General features: G+C 44.7%; 1 protein-coding gene across 8 annotated transcripts in view; it reads left to right on the top strand.

Annotated features, from left to right (window-relative positions):
• plppr2a (phospholipid phosphatase related 2a) overlaps positions 1-18,074 on the top strand; it is a 143,777-nt gene that overhangs the window by 111,262 nt on the left and 14,441 nt on the right. For all 8 annotated transcript variants that reach the window (XR_004785822.2, XM_035614042.2, XM_035614041.2 and 5 more), the window contains one exon: positions 6,445-6,633. Coding sequence is in view for 7 of the 8 variants with exons in the window: in XM_035614042.2 (XP_035469935.1) it covers positions 6,445-6,633 (189 nt within the window). In the remaining variant the exon portion in view is untranslated. The remainder of the gene's footprint in view (positions 1-6,444; positions 6,634-18,074) is intronic.

Below are 18,074 nucleotides of genomic sequence, written 5' to 3'. Positions count from 1 at the left end.
GTGGTCTATTTTTCGAAAGGTGAATAATGCTACAATTTAGTGTGAATGAATCTTTACTTTTTCAACTTTATTTGGCTGCTTGCAGTAAGGCATTCATCTTGTGGTGCTATTGATTAATACCTTTCACCACTTAGGTGAGTTTTTTTTCCATATAACATCGTGGCACCTATGTTGTAGGGGATTGAAAGACAAGACCCGCTGGGGGGGCTGATGAAATACATGCATTTCATTGGGGAAAGACTATGATCCAGAGCTTCTGGAGCTCAGATCCAGGTAATCTGGCGTCATCCTCCTTTCCTTAACGGCATTTTGGCAAAGTTGGTTAATTGTTCGGAGCCCCCCATTCTCTCTTAGACTGAAATATCTCACCAACTTTTGGGACAGATTGGCATTTCATTCGATTTTCCCCACAGGATTGATCCCTCTGAATCTGGTGATCCCTTGACGTTTTCACCAGCACCACTGTGAAGTTGACACTTTTTGTCTCGGACAAGTATTGGATGGTGTCGGATGGACAGTCATGACATTTGGTTTCGATATTCTTGGTGCCCAGAGGATGTATCCTCACAACTTTGGTGGTCCTCTGGCTCTTCTAGTAGCGCAGGTTTTGCTGTCAAAATAAACTCACCAACGTTGCCACAGGGAGGATCAAGTTGTTGTTAATGTCTTTTTAAAACTGAATCGGACTGCAAAGGGCCAAAAAGCACACAGGCTAATATCTCAACCTCTCTGCTGTACAAGTGCAGTTATAACACTCTCTTATAGACGCTGCTCTATATTTAGATACACATTCATTATTACAAAAAGCAGCCTCCACATTAATAAAGTATGAATACAGCTCATCAAATATGGCTAACACTGTAAAGTTGTCAATCCCTGTGTGCCAAGAAAGAAATTATGATGGCATGGTATTTTATTTTATCCAGGTTAAGGGAGGAAGGGAGGGAGAGAGTGCTTTTTCAAGAGCGACTCTGAGCTCACTGCGGTGGGTCTTTCACACGTCGTCGGCTGTTGCTGTTCCTGGCTCTCGTTCCCAGAGCGTTAACAAAATGCTTTCTGTATATCTGTGCTTGGTTGTCAGTCATCTTGATGTCAGTGCTGTTGTCTGTCCTCGCCGAGGGCTGACTGGGTCCAGTGTGTCATTTCAAAACTTTCAGCAGAGTAGAAAGACAGAAAAATTGTGTATGGTGGGAGGAAGTGGAACAAATGTTAGGGGGATGAGTGAGAAATCATAAATGACAGATACAGGCAGGGAAATTTGGGGGGAAAGGAAGAGGAGGGGAGGCTGGCACTTTGAGCGGTGCTCTCTTCAAAGGTGCATGGATCAAGAGAAACACGCAGTGACATTTCTACTGTCATACATACAGATGTCAGGTAAAACCAGAATAGCTATCTGAGAAAAGGGCAGAGTCTCATCCCATAGTGCGGATGGGAAAGTGATGGAGCCCAGAGGGTGAGTGGCTGCTCAATACCGTGACCTTTCAGACAGAGATAATGTGCATCTTGAGGTAAATGTTCTTCACTTGGTCTGTCTACTGTGAGGTCGTGAGTACAGTATCTGTATCACAGAGCTGTGGCTCGCTGTTTTTTTTACTTTATGTTCGCACCAAACTAAGCGGGGCACTGGAGACTCGGTGGTAATGGGATGGGACACAAACAGTAACACTCAGCAATTTGTGATGCTCCACTTTACATCGGTAATTCAGCAGCGCAGTTATTCAGCAGTAAAATGTACATCAGTGTAAAAAGCCATAAAATGTATTTGCCATTTGTTTTAAAGCAGGTGGCTGTTTGTTGCCGTTGGTGGACTTTGTCCCGTACTGACCAGTTCTTCAAGTTCACACATCAGCATTAAGCCGTTTATACAAAGACTTTGTATTTGGGAGGTGATTGTATCTCATTACCTGGATCCATCACATCCCCTGGTGTAAGATGTTAACATCGGATATGAAGCACATGCTGGAAATCCTCATATGTAGGCTGTTGTAGCACATTATGATATGGTAATATCATAATAAAATCCCTAAACTGGCTCTGTAAAATTGTTCACCATGGTTTTTAGCAACATTACTGGCATGGCTCGGCTCGGCTCAGTTAGTCAGTGTATTGGTCCACCACTTTGGTTCAGACTCTAATATCTCAACAACCATATATGCTGGATATTCATGAACTTTGGTTAAGATATCCATGGTCCCCAGAGGACGAATCAAAGTGATTTTGGTGATTGGCAATAGATGGCAACTGTCCTCACAGGGGAAAGAGGGCTTTAAAGTATACATGCCTCCACTTTCACTTCTTCTTAAAAAAAACAGCTATTGGATGGATTGGAACTAGAGGGTCACAGTCACATGGCGATATATTCTATAAAATGTATATGTTTCCCAACTCCGGTATCATGTAACTACCAGTGGTACATGTATTTACATGTATTTATCACTTGATCTGCTTTTTTAAGTGCAAATTTGTGTCCTAAGTAACGTTTTGTATTTAGAGTTGACAGGCTTTACTCCAATTCACCATTATTTATCTCCAGAGGACAGAAGTTAATTCTCACAAACTTAGTGGAAATTATTGTCTGGAATACATATGCACCATGGGTCTATTTATCCATTGCGATGACAAAAAAAAGCATTTCTCTGAGTAAAATTGGAATAATTAAGTCTGTATCATAGGATCTAGACCCACTAAAAACAGCTCCAACTCAAGAAAAAGCATTTTTTTTATCTTGCGTGCAGAAAATATGATATCTGTGAGCTTACTGTATATTCTGATCATGTAATATGATGAACATTTTTAAATGATTAATTGTAACTTGTCATACAAGGGTAACTGTTGTAGAATAAACGTGAAAAGTAGCAATTTAGTTTGAAGTACATGCACGTAATTACTGTCCATTGAATTTTCTTTCATAAAAGATCAGTCATGAGGACCAGATACGCTCTTTTATCTCTGACGAGCACCTTTTGTTCCGCCTCACAGGAATCAATGAGAAACTCATTTCCTGCGTGACTCTCACTTAACCACACTATCTGGAAGGAACTGAGGCCTGTTCAAAATATCCTGACACCTGGAATAATTGAGTCGGGGTTTATGTCGGCGCGTAATGAGGCAAAGTGGGGTAATGGCTTGATAATCTCACAGGCGTATAGTGTATTTTCAAAGCAGTGATGTGAAGGCAGGCTCAGGGGGAGATGGATGACGTCGCCAGAAGGTGGAGAATAGAGGAACGCACTCTCTCGTGTCTCCCTGTGAGAGCTCCCGACCTGACCTGTTTTATTGTGACCTTTCATCTTGACAAGCCACGGCTCTTCTTTTGCCATTGATCCGCCCTTCCATCGCCACGCCAAGATAGGTCAGAGTAAGATGAGATCTTTTCTCTGAGGTTTTTCTTCAAAGGTGACATATTATGCTCATATTCAGGTTCATACTTTTACTTTGGGTGACCACTTGAAAAGGTTTACATGCTCTAATGCTCAGAAAAGGCCTCAGTGTTCCCATACTGCCCATTCCTGCAGCTCCTCTTTTCACCCTCTGTCTGAAACGCCTGGATTTCTTTTAGTGCCGCCTCCTGATAAATCACAGTCTGCTCTGATTTACCAACTGGCCCAGTCTGTTGTGATTGGTCAACCGATTTCAAAACATGCAGGAAATGTCACGCCCCTTAACCAGAAAAGTGAAGATTCTCAGATTGTCGGTGAGGTTACCCCAAAAGAGTCCCAACTATGACATTACAGTGGGACAGAAATCTGTACCAGTCCTTCAGAGCTTAAGGCTGTAGGGTTTAGCCAGCCCACACAAAAAACCACAGGGTGGTGGCAGGCACCACAGGTACCCACATGTATGTGCACAAACACTGAAAAAGGGATTTTTGCATAATTTGTCGCCTTTAAATTAATGGCAGCTCTTTTTTTATGAGGAAAAGAAAGAAAAAGTGGGAAGGAGGGTGTGATGCAGTGCTAAATGGAGGGCAGGAAGTTGTCAGTGTGAATAAGCCGCTGTCACCCACTTAACAGGTTCTTCTATAACTGAATAAATACACACCATCTTCTAGTACAGTGACATTTGAACTTGTGCTGCTTTTTTAGTATCGTTTAGCATACATTCATCTAAAATAAGGTGCTGAGAAAAAGCCAACATCCCAAAAGGTCAAAGTTCACCAACGTGAACCCTGGACTGCGGATGTGCAGGAGCTCGAGGGCAAACTCCACAAACACACGCTTGAATTTCTTTGTTTTTTGTCCATTTCATGGTTCTCCGTAGAAATTAGGGAGGCGAGCTGAACCATGAGAATGCTGCAGATTTTCAAGGCGGCCTTGTGAATAATAGTCGCACGTATGAGTCAGGGGGGGGCGCGCTGCCACGTTATCAAAATGAAAAACAAGGTAAGGCTTCATGAGTCATCCACATCAAACACTCCCTCTCACCCCATGTAAACCCACTGAAGAGCTCCTGTCAGGTGTGTGTAAGTGTGTGTGCAACATGTGTGCAACACCCCCGCTCCCCCCACATCCAACATTCAGATACACACACAAACACAGTTACAAGCATTGTTAGTAGTACGCTTCCTGGTCAGAGAGTGCAATATTAACACAACCCCGCCGTAAATGTCAGATCTTGACAAACGCTTTAATGTGGAAGCACCAAAAATACAAAATATTAAAAGATCTATTTCTCGTCCATGTTTCCACCTTGACAACCGCAGATAAGCAAAACACATCTCCCTTCGAGGAGACGCAGAGGAAGGCCGATACAATTAGAGACACCGAACCATGTGTTTTAGTACTTGTTTTTTTTTACATACAGTACCTTTGCTGCCATGTGCATTGATCCTATGGATATGCGTGGAGTTACGTTTTTAGGGTATAGCCGATCGTTTCAGAGGTGAAACGATCTCTGGCAGAGATGAGCGTTTTTGCTCCGTATCGGTATTAATATCTGTCCATACTAACACACCATGAAAACATATATCACATGACTATTCACATGCACTGAGCATGTGAGTACCAGTGCAACAGGAAGCAATTTTTCTACTCTGCAGTTGGTTACTTAGTTAAAGAACATACAAGCATCTCGTTTTCTTTGCCCGAACATACTACAACGCAGCCCTGGACTTTTGAAACTACAAGGGGCGAGCAGCATTTCTGAATTTCTTCGTTATAGCAGCTCAAAAACTTCGGAAGTGTGGACGCCAGGCATAAACGTAGTTACAGTGATTAAAAGGAAAACATAGTAATGTGGATGTAGCCTTATAGGGTCTTTCAGCTTGTTGTTTTGGTTTCACTGGCCACTGCTTCACTGTTTCTGTTCAGAAGACGGATGCTGTTTTGCGCTCAGGAGGGTCTGATAAACCCAGTCAAAGATGCTTTTTTTAAAAAAGTTTTAATAGGTTGTCTGTGTTCTATGAGAAGCTTGCTTTCTTGTGTGCGTGTATGTATATGAGCTACCTAAAAATGCTGTCCAAACCCAGACGACAGCAGCAGACGATCTAATTGGCTTGGCCTTGACTCCCGATCAGCACACACAGTCTTTTGCTGCCAGTCTTGTTGAATGCTTCCATGGCAGTGAGGCGTCATCAGTAAGAAATGTTGGATGTGCATTCATGACCTTTTTTTTTTGATTGATAATTTCCTGAATGAACACTGTGAAAAATATGTAAAAATGTGTAATTATTCTGGTGGCATACAACGGCGCCATATTTCACACCAACCGTTTTATGAAGTGATCACTTCTTCATTCCATTTGTCATCACAACATAAGTGTGTGGAAGTTATCGGAAGTATTTTAGGGATATAACTTTTTATCTGAGGCGTCAGCGGATGGTGTCTCTCCCTGTGCTCTTACCGAACACACACGCACACACACACACACACACAGACACACACACACACACACGGTATCCACAAATACACCCACAGCTCAACTGAGTGCCAGCAGCATAAAAGCTGCTACCCCTCTCTCCCTCCCACCTGCCTCCCTCCCGCCCCCGCCCCCTCTCTCTCTCTCTCTCTCTCTCTCTCTCTCTCTCTCTCTCTCTCTCTCTCTCGCTCCCTATGCAATTCTTTGTTTTTGCTGTTTGTGGTGCCGTGAAACCCTTTTTTATTCTCTTCATTGTTCATCTCCTGAAGTGAAAAGCCTCCTCCTGCAGATTATCTTTTGTCTTTTGTCTTTCTTGTCTTGTTATCATTCTCCCTCTTGCTTTTTTTTTTTCTCTCTCTCTCTCTCTCCCTCTCTCCCTCTCTCCCTCTGTCTTGTTCCAAACACGGAACATCTCGCTCTGTCTGGCTCTTGCTCCGTAATTCCTATGCATCTCCCCGTGGCTAAGGGGAGTAGGGACGTGATTCTCCCCTCTTCCTCTCCTCCACCTCCACCTCTCCCTCCTCCTCTGCCTCACCTCCACCTCCCGTCCTCCGGCTTCCTAACGGTGGGATAATGTTCTATTTCCAGCTGGTGATCATGGCTGGGACGGTGCTGCTGGCTTACTACTTCGAGTACACGGACACCTTCCCGGTGCACATTCAGGGCTTCTTCTGCTACGACAAGACCTTCTCTAAGCCCTACCCCGGTCCAGACGACACCAGCAAGATCCCGCCGGTGCTCATCTACTCGCTTGTCAGTGCCATCCCCACGCTCACGGTAAGAGTAACTATAAGTGTGGGAGTGAAGGTCAAGAGATAGCGGGAGGTACTTTTAAGGTGAGGTAAAAAAAAAAAAAAAAAGAGTATAAGTAGGTGTGTGTATGTACATGCTTAAAAAAAATAGAATGAGTAAAAATGAAAGGGCTTTCATAGAAAGTAATTCAGCGAGCTGATGTGATGTGTTTGAATTGTTGTCTACATCTGAGGTTGTCGCTCCCTCATCTTCCGATTTGTTAGTTTGTGCGGTGTAACGATGAATCATCTCTGGTGTGTGTGTGACTGCACCACTGGTTCGTAAACTGCACAGAGGTAACCCCCTCCTCTCTTGACGGGCAGGTGTGTGTGTGTGTGTGTGTGCATGTGTGTGTGTTTGTAAAGAAAAGAAACAGAGACTCAACTAGGACCTCGCAGAGAGGTAATGGCAACAGGCAGATGGGTCATTAGAGAAAGAGAGAAGGGGAGAAATAGAGGCAGACGGAGGAGAAGTCAAAGAGACAAACAATAGAGAAAGCAAATAGTGCAGGAGTTGGAGTCAAGACGGAGCAGCCAGCAGATGCCGCCTGAAAAGATAAACTAGAGATGATAGGTGAGAAGAAGCAATGAGCACAAAGGCAGGCAATTTGGAGGGGGTCTATTGTTTTCTGTCTCCGTGTGTGTGTGTGCGTGTGCGTGTGTGTGTCTGTGTGTGTGTGTGTGTGTGTGTGTGTGTGTGTGTGTGTGTGTGTGTGTGTGCGTGTGTGTGTGTGTGTGTGTGTGTGTGTGTGTGTGTGTGTGTGTGTGTGTGTGTGTGTGTGTGTGTGTGTGTGTGTGTGTGTGTGTGTGTGTGTGTGTGTGTGTGTGTGGTGTCAGCTGTTGAGCCCCGAGTGGCCTGGAAGGCAGCGAGCGTGAAATGCATAACACCTGGCACTGAGTCTGAGCACCGACACAAACCTGAACAGCTGACACCCCCAGCAGACCACAATGAACAACACAATGAACAACACCAGAGAAGTAGCTGGAGCCAGACTACAGCCACAATACAAAGCAGACAAATAACCTGTCCAGATTACATGCACAGAAAAGAATGGAATGTTTTACAGAAGCTCAAATGGACATTAATCCGGTTTGAATGCAGCAGTTGATTGGTTCTAGGTTATTAGAATGTTATATTGTTAAGTTATAGTATGGCTTGGCTGCGTTTACACCTAAAAATGAAACAAAACAATGTACATGTGTAATAATTCAATAGATCCAAATCACTGAAAGTATATTGATAATTTTTGTTTTGTTCAGTGTACGTCCAAGTGTATTGATTTATATGAAAACTGGGAGGGTTCATATTTCTTTTGGTTGAAGGGAGGGCAGTCTCAGATGCAGAGCACAGTTGGGGAGGCTTGATTTTATTTTAATTCTCCCTTGTGAGATTTATTGTTAAAAAAAGCAAGTTTGTCACTGTGACATTTGATCTGGTTGAATATGACCTGAGCAAAGCAGGAAGTCAGGTGACGTTATTACAGAGCAATCAGAGCTGTGTTGGGCGGAGGTTGTGGTGGACAAATCCACCGTGTCTTTCCAACCCTAAACCCAACCGTAACCAGCTGTTTATATCGTAACCATGGCGACCATGGTCCCCTAACCTTTTACTGAAGAAGTTATTTTCAGCTTTTCCCAACCTTAAATAAAGCGTTTTATTTTAGCCTAACCAAGTCCTTTTTGAGCCTAAACCAGCGTCCAACCATACTATATATATATACATAGTCAACATCATAAAACTGATATATATGAGCAGGTTTGGAAGGCAACACAAATGACCCCAACCAAGGTCATGAGAAACCTGGGTGTCATGTTTGATGGCCATGTGGCACTTGTCTCCTGGTCGCCCCACTTTGAACTACACAACAAATGAACCCCTGGGCTTACCTGACTAGGTATGCCACGACTTCTTGGTACAGCTCACAGCGATCTCTCACCTCGACTACTGCAATGCCCTTCTGGCGGGCCTGCTTCCATGTGCAGTAAAACCCCATACACATGGTCGAGAATGCGTCGGCACATTAGGCTTTTGAGCAGCCTAACAGGGCAAGAATCGAATTTAAGTCGCTGATGTTTGTCCCGAGAACCTACTTGAAGTTAATCATACAGGTTTGTGCTCCTTCTCGGCCACTGCGTTGTCTGGCATATATAGCCATCCCGGTCTAGACTGTTCTTGTTTGTTGTTCCCCAGATGGTGCAGCTATCAAATGCTATCAGAGCAGGGGCCGCCCTTGTTATCTTCGAGGAACCTCTTAAAGACTCCTCTCCTTCAAGATCACCTCCTCCCCTATCACTTTTAACACCCCCAACATGCCTAACAAGCACTTTCATTGCACTTCTGTACCTTATCTCTTACAATTTGTCTTATTGAACAGATTTAGCACTTAGTTCTTCCATCAAGCTCCCTAACTGAAGCTTTAATGTTGTCTTTAAAGTCATCTTAGATAAAAACCATCAGCCAATTGGGTAAATGTGAATACAATGAGGAATGATTTCACGTTGTCAATACAGGCGCCTGTCCAACAGGACAGGGACAAATAATGTCATTTGATGTGGAGAGCTTGTTGGTTTATTTCGCTGCTCTTTTCTTAAAAAAAAATATGGAATGGCTGATTTTATTGTATCACGTCAGCCATACACATATTTTCTTGAGATTAGTTGGGGGTGGGTATTTCTTTTCTCTCCACCTCAAGCTCAAGTTGAAATGAAATATAAGATTAAGGTTAATGTATAGTTTGTCACAGTTGGCTTGCCGTCACTTTTATAGTCCACCACTGCTGATGTATGTGTCAGTTGCACTCATTTATCGCCGAGCCACACTGACTGGTCCAAACCAGGCAGACTTCCAAAGCTGCCCTGGCGAGGGGGATAAATGGCTGTGGGGCACTTTTTTGATCTGGGTCAGGGCACTTTACGTCCACCAGCGAGTGTGTCCGCGCTTGTGCCAACAGAGGTGTCGGTGTGTGTATATGTGTGTGTGTGTGTGTGTGTGTGTAACTCCCTGGGATAGAACCAGTCTGGTGAGCGTGAGCTTTGCTGTTCGACCGCTGGTTTCCAGAGGAGCTTCACGCGCCTGTGGCCATACAGCACAAAAGTGGAGTCATCTTCAAAAAGAAATTGTGACCTCTTATATGGTTTTCAAGTCAGAGTTTTGGATCAATCGTGTTTTTTTTGTTGCCAAGCAACCACTGAAGGAGTGGCTTTTTAATTTTAGGTCCGTCTTAATAGCACTGAATCACATATGCACTGAAATGGCGTCACATTACTGCTGTCGTACAGCCGCAGATTAGAATGCTTGTTATGAATTGTCATGTATTTGGGTCAGCGCCCGAGCCGACAGAGGGCTCTCTAACTCCCGGTCAGCTGCCAGCAGGGGTTCAAAATTCGAATTAATATCATCAGTCGCTCTTAGAAGTTTCAGCACAAGAAAAAACAATGATGTTGAGAGACCTGACGTCCTCCCACCTCAGTCTGTTAGTCACATGAAGTATATTTTCATATGGATATGGGTCGCTTTTCAAAAACATAAAACGCTCATATCATATATCACTGCATGTGTATAACATTCCTAGTTAGTTCAGTCAGTAGACATTTACTTACTTAACTCTTTTCAAAGCCAACTGACGGGTGGTTTTATCAGCTGTAGTTTGATTAAAAACGCGGACTTGCTTTCATTGTTTTCATCGGACTCTTTTATAAAAGACAATCTTGTGAGTCATTTATGACTGGGTGGTAAGACACAGAGAGACATGAAGGTCAACTTAAATGTCCGTTTAGTGTGTGATTATTTTATGGTCAGGTGTCAAATGTGCAGGCATCACTTGGATTTTTATTATTTGCGGAAATATACGTCTGTCTTGTGCAGGATCTCTAGTCAATCCTTACCATCACAAGGCTGCAAACTTACCGGAACCATCATAGAGAGTTACACATTTTCATAATCATAGTTTGATTTTTGTAGAAGACTGACCTATATGACTGCTGTTTCTGCAGATTCTCCAAAAAATATACACACTTAGCGTTAGATTCCTCTTAGGACTTTTTGTCATTCCTCACACAGTGTCCTTTTTCTGCCTTCATGCACCTCTCGTCTCTGTTCCTCTCTTCTGAGGTTGCCTCAGAACACCTCATCAACACCTCTTGTACCTTTTCAAACTCTTAACGTGCTATATCTGGCCTTTCCTCACACCTGTATTTGTCTCACCTCCCAATCAACGCGTGACATGTGAACAGCGAACTATTGACTCATCGGCTCCCCAGCCGACAGGAAGAAAAAAATTCTGTTCCTCTGTTCCTCTTTTATCACTTCTGTGTGACTGAAGTAACGCAGCAAGAAAGAGATGAAAACTTAATAAATAGGAGAAGTCTAAGTTTATAAGAAGCTTTAATAGAGTTAAATTCCAGGTGAAGTCCATATTAGATTCAAGGGCAGGTCGTATCCAAACTGTGAAAAACTCTCATACTCCTATACTGACCATCAAGTACAACATATTCATTTACTTACCTTGAATACTGTAATAATGATTGACTCACCAGTTTTCATTTCTCACAACCTGACAGCCCTGATCCCACGAAACTGTTAGTTTCAACTTGGGAACTCTAAAGGTGTAAAGTGTAGGTGCAGTTTCTTCGCGGCACCAAGCAGATGAATTTTGCTGTTTCGGTTTCCTGGTGTGACCTCAACACTGTTGATTTACGCTGTGTGACATTACACTGTGAGTTTGAAGGTAAGGGTCTATTGCATGGTTGGGTATACGAGGGCATTTACTCAGTAGAAAAACAACATCTCGAGCGAACCGTGGCTACTCTGTAATTAGCCTTGAGCAATAATCAGCTCGTTAGTAAGTGTCAGTAATGTGACGATGACCCTCAAGTAATCCACAGTGTTCATGTGTGTAAGTTGTTTGTGTGCGGGGCCCATCTTCAACCTCCGAGCTGCAGCGTGTCCTCCCCTCGCGTCCCCGCCACTAATGTCAGCGGACCCGCATTGAAACTGCACTGTGCCTGACCCAGAAGAAACCGTGACCTCACACCAGCCCCAAAAGAAAACTCTCGCCTTCATGCACAGTTGCACAGACATGGATCAATGCCTTTGTGTGTGTGTGTGTGTGTGTGTGTGTGTGTGTGTGTGCGTGTGCGTGCGTGCGTGCGTGCGTGCGTGCGTGCGCCTCTCTCACACTCGATTCTGTGCTGTCCATCTTCTCTTTCCCGTGCTGCATGCCATATCTACCCTTTAATTTTCTTACACACAGACCTCCACAGACATTACACACAATCCAGGCCAGTGTGCTGCTAACCCAGGTTAATGAGACAGATGGCGGGGGGGGGGGCATCGTTTGCTGTGACACTGGCTGCCGTGGGGTCTCGGTGAAGGCTTCCTCACCTCTGTTCGTTAACCTGCGATGGCCAGGTCAGGGAAACGGAGAAGATGAAGCTGTATGACCATTTCCGTCCACACCAGTGATTTAGCTCTGTGTCAGTATCAATCCCTATGTACACTAACGCATCTGAAAACGCACATCGTACAATTGTACAAGTGACCGTTCACATACGCCGAGCATGTGCGAACCAGTGTAAACAGGAAGCACATTGTCGGTTGGTTACTTAGTTACAGAAAATACTACACGCGAGAGACAGGAATAATGAAAAGTAAGAGCTGGGACCGATAAGAAACGAATAGAGGCGAATGCAGGCGACTGCGTCATTGTTTCCGAACCTCTCTGTTATTTTGCCCGTCCATACAGCAACTCAGCCCCGGAAATGTTTTTTAACTAAAACTTTGGCGAGCAGCGTTTCCCGACTTCTCCGTTTCAGGCGCCACCGAAAAACTTCCGGAGTAGTGTGGGCGGCGGGCGTAAAACGTAGTGGCAGCGATGACTTCTAAAATGAAGACTTAGTAATATGGATGTAGCCTTAGGGAAAAATATGATAAGAGGAGAAGTGCTGTTAATAAGAGGTTAAAATAAAATGTATGCGTATGGAGAAGGATGCAATCACAGCTCAGAGAGAAAAACCCCTGAAGAGAGACCGATGAGAGGGATTCTATTCATGGAGGGAAGAGGTACATGTTGTTTTCCTCCCTGCACATTAAAAAAGGCTCTATCTGCTCCACCTATCTGTGCAGCTGATGTAGCTGATATATGAAAGTCTAATTCACCACAGTCTGCACCGTTCCCATTCTGCCTGGAACACATCTCACTGCTCGTCGTGATAATCACCCCACCAATGCCGGCGGAGGATTCGCAACACCTGTACCATTTTTGGTTTTTTGCACCATCAAACAGACTCCTCTCCTCTTTCCTCTCCCAACCTTTCACCACTTCCTCTCTTCCACTCTCTCCGTAGTGAGCCGCCTGCTCCATGTAGTGTTGAGCCCCAGGGCTGTTGTTGCATCAACTTCACTGGCGGTGCACCGAACAGAGCGAGGGAGCGATGGAAAGACACAGAGGGGAGTGTGTTCGTGCTTTGCTGTTGTCTTTCCAGTGGGTCTGGCAGAAGTCACCCATTCCCCAAAATGAGATTAGACTGAGCAGTTTTTTGTCGTGTACTGCTTCTGAGCTTTCGATCAAATTTTTCAGTCAGGCAGAGCTGGAGACACGCCTCGGGGGGTCCTGCGAGGGCGGTGGACTGCCATTCCCTCACTCAGCACCTCCCAGATCCCTGAAGAATGCCAGTGCCCAATCGGCCCTGACCGTAGGGCGTGCAGCCCCTGTTTACCACCCTCTGTTCTTGCATGTTTCCGTGTGGTTACTGGACACACAAGCCCTGTGCAAACTGTCGTGGAATTTTGTCTATCCTCCCTGAGAAACTCTTGGTTCTCAGGCACCAAGCAAGGCCATCTTATCTCTTGCAAGTCAAAACAATCGGAGAGCGGCTGAAGTCTCTCTCGAGGTGTCATAGTCGCGGTGAGATGACAACATTACTCTGACCTAAACACAATACAGAGACCGGGGCTGGGCAGACTATCTTGGGACGCCGAACACTGTGAACCTGTTGATCTGTGTAGCGAACCAGAAGTCTCCGCAGTATTTAGCTCTTAAAATATATACTTCTGCTTAAGACCACAGTTTCCGTCTTCCTGATTCAGCATCCACTCCATCAATTATTCCATTTCACAAACAATTATCAGAATTATTATTATGTGGGATTTGTTGGGTTTTCCCTGTAATATTGTAATATTGACCTCACTATGTAAAGTGCCTTGAGACAATGTATGTTGTGATATGGCGCTATACAAATAAAATTGAATTGAATTGAATTATCGAGCAAAAGATGAATGAACAAAGAAGGATTTCCAACTGTGACCGCATCCCCAAAGGGGTTAGGGAGAGTTACCGCATGGCGTGAACGGGACGGGTACACTCGACAACAACCGAAGTTGTTTAGTTTAATTTGTGAGATAGCAAATCAACAGCGCCAGCGTAAAACATTCTCTGCTCCGCGCACGCAGGGCCGCAACCCGCTCAGAAAAGGCTCCAGCACAAAATATGCTATCTGCTACTTTCATCTTATCAGTTTTAATAAGTCAGCTCTAAGTGGTTATATCACAGCCGTGTTGTATTTTTAGTCCTGGCCTGGGGTTACTGTGCCTTGCCGTTTCGCTGCATCTGTCGCGTCGGTCTCTGTTTAAATCACGGGAGCATTGTTCTTGGACGTTAAGTGGTTACATCGGGCGAATTTATTTTGCACTCAAATCTCCTGTTGAATGCGCTCCTGGTTTGTGGATGGAGGCCTTTGTTGGTTATTGATCACAGCATTAATTCAACATTTTGGAAGATTCTTTTTCCCACGGGAGCCAGTTCTCCTGTCTGTGAAATCATTATGTAGCTGCCTGGCAGCCGTGGGGTCTTGGAAACTCTTCACTTTAACTGCCACACATGGAGATGAACTCTTAATGTCTTGTATGTTTAATCTGTCGAAAGATGGAAGTGTAAAAATGGCCAATGTGGTCCTTCTCGTGTTTATGTGCCAGATTATTTCTGGGCCGTGCACAACAGTGAGGGGGTTGATATCGTGTGATGAAATGATCATATCGCCGGATTACACGCCGCATCATTTCACGCTGAGCCGCTCGTGGTCGCAAAGGCAATTTGAATCCTGTGCCGCAATGGAGGACTGACTCAGTGTCGGTTGCAGAAACAAATGACGACCATTAATATAATTAGAGATATGGCTTGTTTTTTATTTAAGGATCACAATGCGTTCAATGAATTTTTGTCAGCAGAGACCCATCCAGGCACTTCCCTCTGATGATAAATGGGATAAGACAAGGGGGGAAGGAAAACCAGAAGGACAGATACACAGTGAGACATCAAACAGCGAGCCGTCCCACAGATGCATATAGGCTCTGTTACGTCGTTCCTGAGGAACGACGTAACAGAGCGCATTCGGAAAAAACGGGGGCATGAAATTGAATCGGATAAAAATGGAGGAGAAAAGGCAAAGAATACATAACCTACTTTTCCTTCTGGCGGGAAAACACAAGGAACGTTGTAAGAAGGAGAGGAATTAGTGAAGCTGCAACACAATGACGAAGAGTTCTTTTTGCGTTTGCGAGATGGAATGAATCCTTTGCTCTGTAGTGTTTTACAGTTGTCTAATTTTGAGCAGGCCGAAGGTTGTGACGATGTGCAGTTACACTTCGCCTAATGGAACAAGGGCGTTGCTTGTGTGCGTATGTGATTTTGCGATGTGTGCCCATGTGCACGCGTTTTGCACATTCCTCCACTTTCGTGGAGGGAGTAAGCCTTGTGTGCAGTGGCCTGTAACCATTGCTAATCTATTTGCATTCAAGCGCCGTGTGGCCATCCACCCTTGAATGAACCGTACTCTTTAATTAAAAGAAGGAATAAAATCAGTCATCACTCATCGTGTCAGTGGATGGAAACACATGTTGTTGTCTTCATTCTGTCTGTATCCCCTGTCGGCGTCCCGGGCTGACAGCCTCCTGTTTAGCGCCCGTGTCCGCACAGTCAGGAACCTGGTGAGAGCCACATGTGAGTAACAGCGACGGTGATGCACTCGGACAGGTGCAGGGCCGTTCGCACCGTCCATTAGCCAAGATCTCACACATGCACTGCACTGCGGAGATCGAGGTCACCGCAGATGACGACAGATAATGGGATGCCAGCGACAGCCAGGCGTCTCTTTGTGCTTTACACTCAAGCAACTTTTTCCCAGCCTTGTCAGACACATTAGGTCCTCGCGGCCGCAGAGCTGTGCTTCACAGACATGGGTCTGGAGTCGGTCTGTGTGGCCGTACTTTCATTAGTTTAGATGCCACAAAGGGTTTCTGCAGAAGGTTTTGCCCTTTTATAGTTTAGCATTCATTACATAAGACTGTTGAGAGACGGGGAGTGATTTCGGACGGAAACTCTGATGGTGGAAATTAAAAACTGCTTTACTTTATTCAGATGTTATCTCATCAGACCGCCTCCATCGGCACGTCCTCTTTGTTAAATGTGATCGAGAAGCTGTAACAGCCCCAAACAACAAAGCTGATGCCGGCACGCTTCTCCCACGCAGCTCCTGACAGTTGTGTAGTTGTTTTGCTTATTTTTCCTGGGCTACCGTCACTCGGATCTGATGAGACCAAACACACGCTTTCCCGATGACGCAGATCAGCTCAGGTTTTTAGTGTTAAACTCTTCATAAATATCACTTAAGGATATCTACTATTTATATATATATTATTTTTTTAAATTTATATTCAGTCATGAATATTTAATGTTTCTGAGAAATAATTATTTATTATGTATTTCATCATTTATATTCTAACCCATGCTATCATTGGCTGTGGGACCTCGCATCTGCACAATCACAAGTAAATGATGAACCGCTCAAGAGAGCTCAGAGTTCGTTACAACATCAGTCCAATTTATGCAATGACTCAAGAGTCTAGGATACATTGTATTTCCATCAGCCCCCCACCCACCCACCCGCCCACCCCCCACACACATTATTTTATCACTAACACGAGCTGAACAGGCAGTTGCTATTTGCAGAAGTGGAGGACTAATGGATGCAATCTGCATCTCGCTGCCGTGCCACTTGCTCAGACTCCACGATGCTCGCCGTGTCCCTCAGAGCTTTTATCGACATCACCGCCACGTGAGGATCACGTGACAGTCTGTGTATCTTCTGCATTCTCTCCTGTCCCGGTCCTTCAGATATGGTATACAGGAAACCCTGGTGATGCTGGGTATCATTTATTTTCCTCAGCTTCAGAATGTGCACGTCCACTGTCCCACCATTATTCATAAAATCATAAATGCAAAAAAATGACTTGGAAATAATACACATATTCATTTATCTAACGTCCTTTATTGATGTCTATTCTTCCCCATTAATAGAGTTCCTCTAATCGCTCTTGCTCTCGTCATTCCCCTAATCGGCACCGCAGTTGCCATCGCCGCGATCAACTGTGTTTACGTCATCGCTCTGAGTGAAACGTTCCCGCTCGTTGCCCTCTAATGGACACGTGTTCATAAAAAGGGTCTGGACGCACGCTCACATTTGACTAATACTCGTGGACACGAATCGAGAACCGATTACTTACACCCAGGGAGCAGAATCCTCCAGCATCCTTGTGGCACAAAAGAAGAAGAAGAAGAAAAAAGAAAACAGGCCCTGTACTCGTGACGCTGTTTGCGCAGTTAATCATGTCTCGTGTCTGCATTAATGTTTCATTCCTTTACTCCTCTCTTGTTCCTCACATAAATCATGCACGTAAGTACTCATGTAATACTTTTGTCCCTGTCTGAACTCACGTTTGTTCTCTCCCCCCGCTCAGGAAGCTCATCGTGCTATGACACAGCATTATCTCCAACATCATTGTTTCTCCTGGAGTGACATGTTCCTGCATGCGTCTACATCGTCTCTGCGTAGACTGGATTAGCAGTTTTCATTTCAAGGAATTATAGTGCGCTTGCCCCTAAACTTGCGGTGACAACCTCGTCAGCGGGGCCGGAGCATGGAGCTCCAGAACATCCCACTGCCGCGGACAGAGATCATTTTAAAATGTTGGTGAAAAAATAACGTGCTACATTTATTCACAAAATGCCACCAGTGCATGAATAGTTCATACCCCGCAGTATTGCGCCAACCCAGTCACCTTTCTACCTTCCCCATACCGTTCCTCACCAATTTCCCTGTCGTATACTCCTGCTCTCACATTTTTTTACAAACCCCCCGACTCTCATCTCCGAGGGCAGAGGGAAGGGCGGGCGGGGAGGGAGCGATGGTTCTGTGAGTTTGTGCAGTTGTTCCCAGAGAAGCATCTGGAGATCTTCATTCCCAGCAACCCTCGCCAATCACAGTTGTTGAGACTAAAAACTCAACTCGCGACTTAAAACTCCGAAAAAAAGTTTGTCCAGCTAAATAAATGATCAGCGTTTAAAAAATACGAGACTGAAGCTGTGCCAACAA

The sequence above is a fragment of the Scophthalmus maximus genome, chromosome 17 (assembly GCF_022379125.1).
Source record: "Scophthalmus maximus strain ysfricsl-2021 chromosome 17, ASM2237912v1, whole genome shotgun sequence".
In the NCBI taxonomy this organism is placed as follows: Eukaryota; Metazoa; Chordata; class Actinopteri; order Pleuronectiformes; family Scophthalmidae; genus Scophthalmus; species Scophthalmus maximus.
Note: the sequence above shows the minus strand (reverse complement) of the source record. Positions and strands in the feature narration are given on the sequence as shown.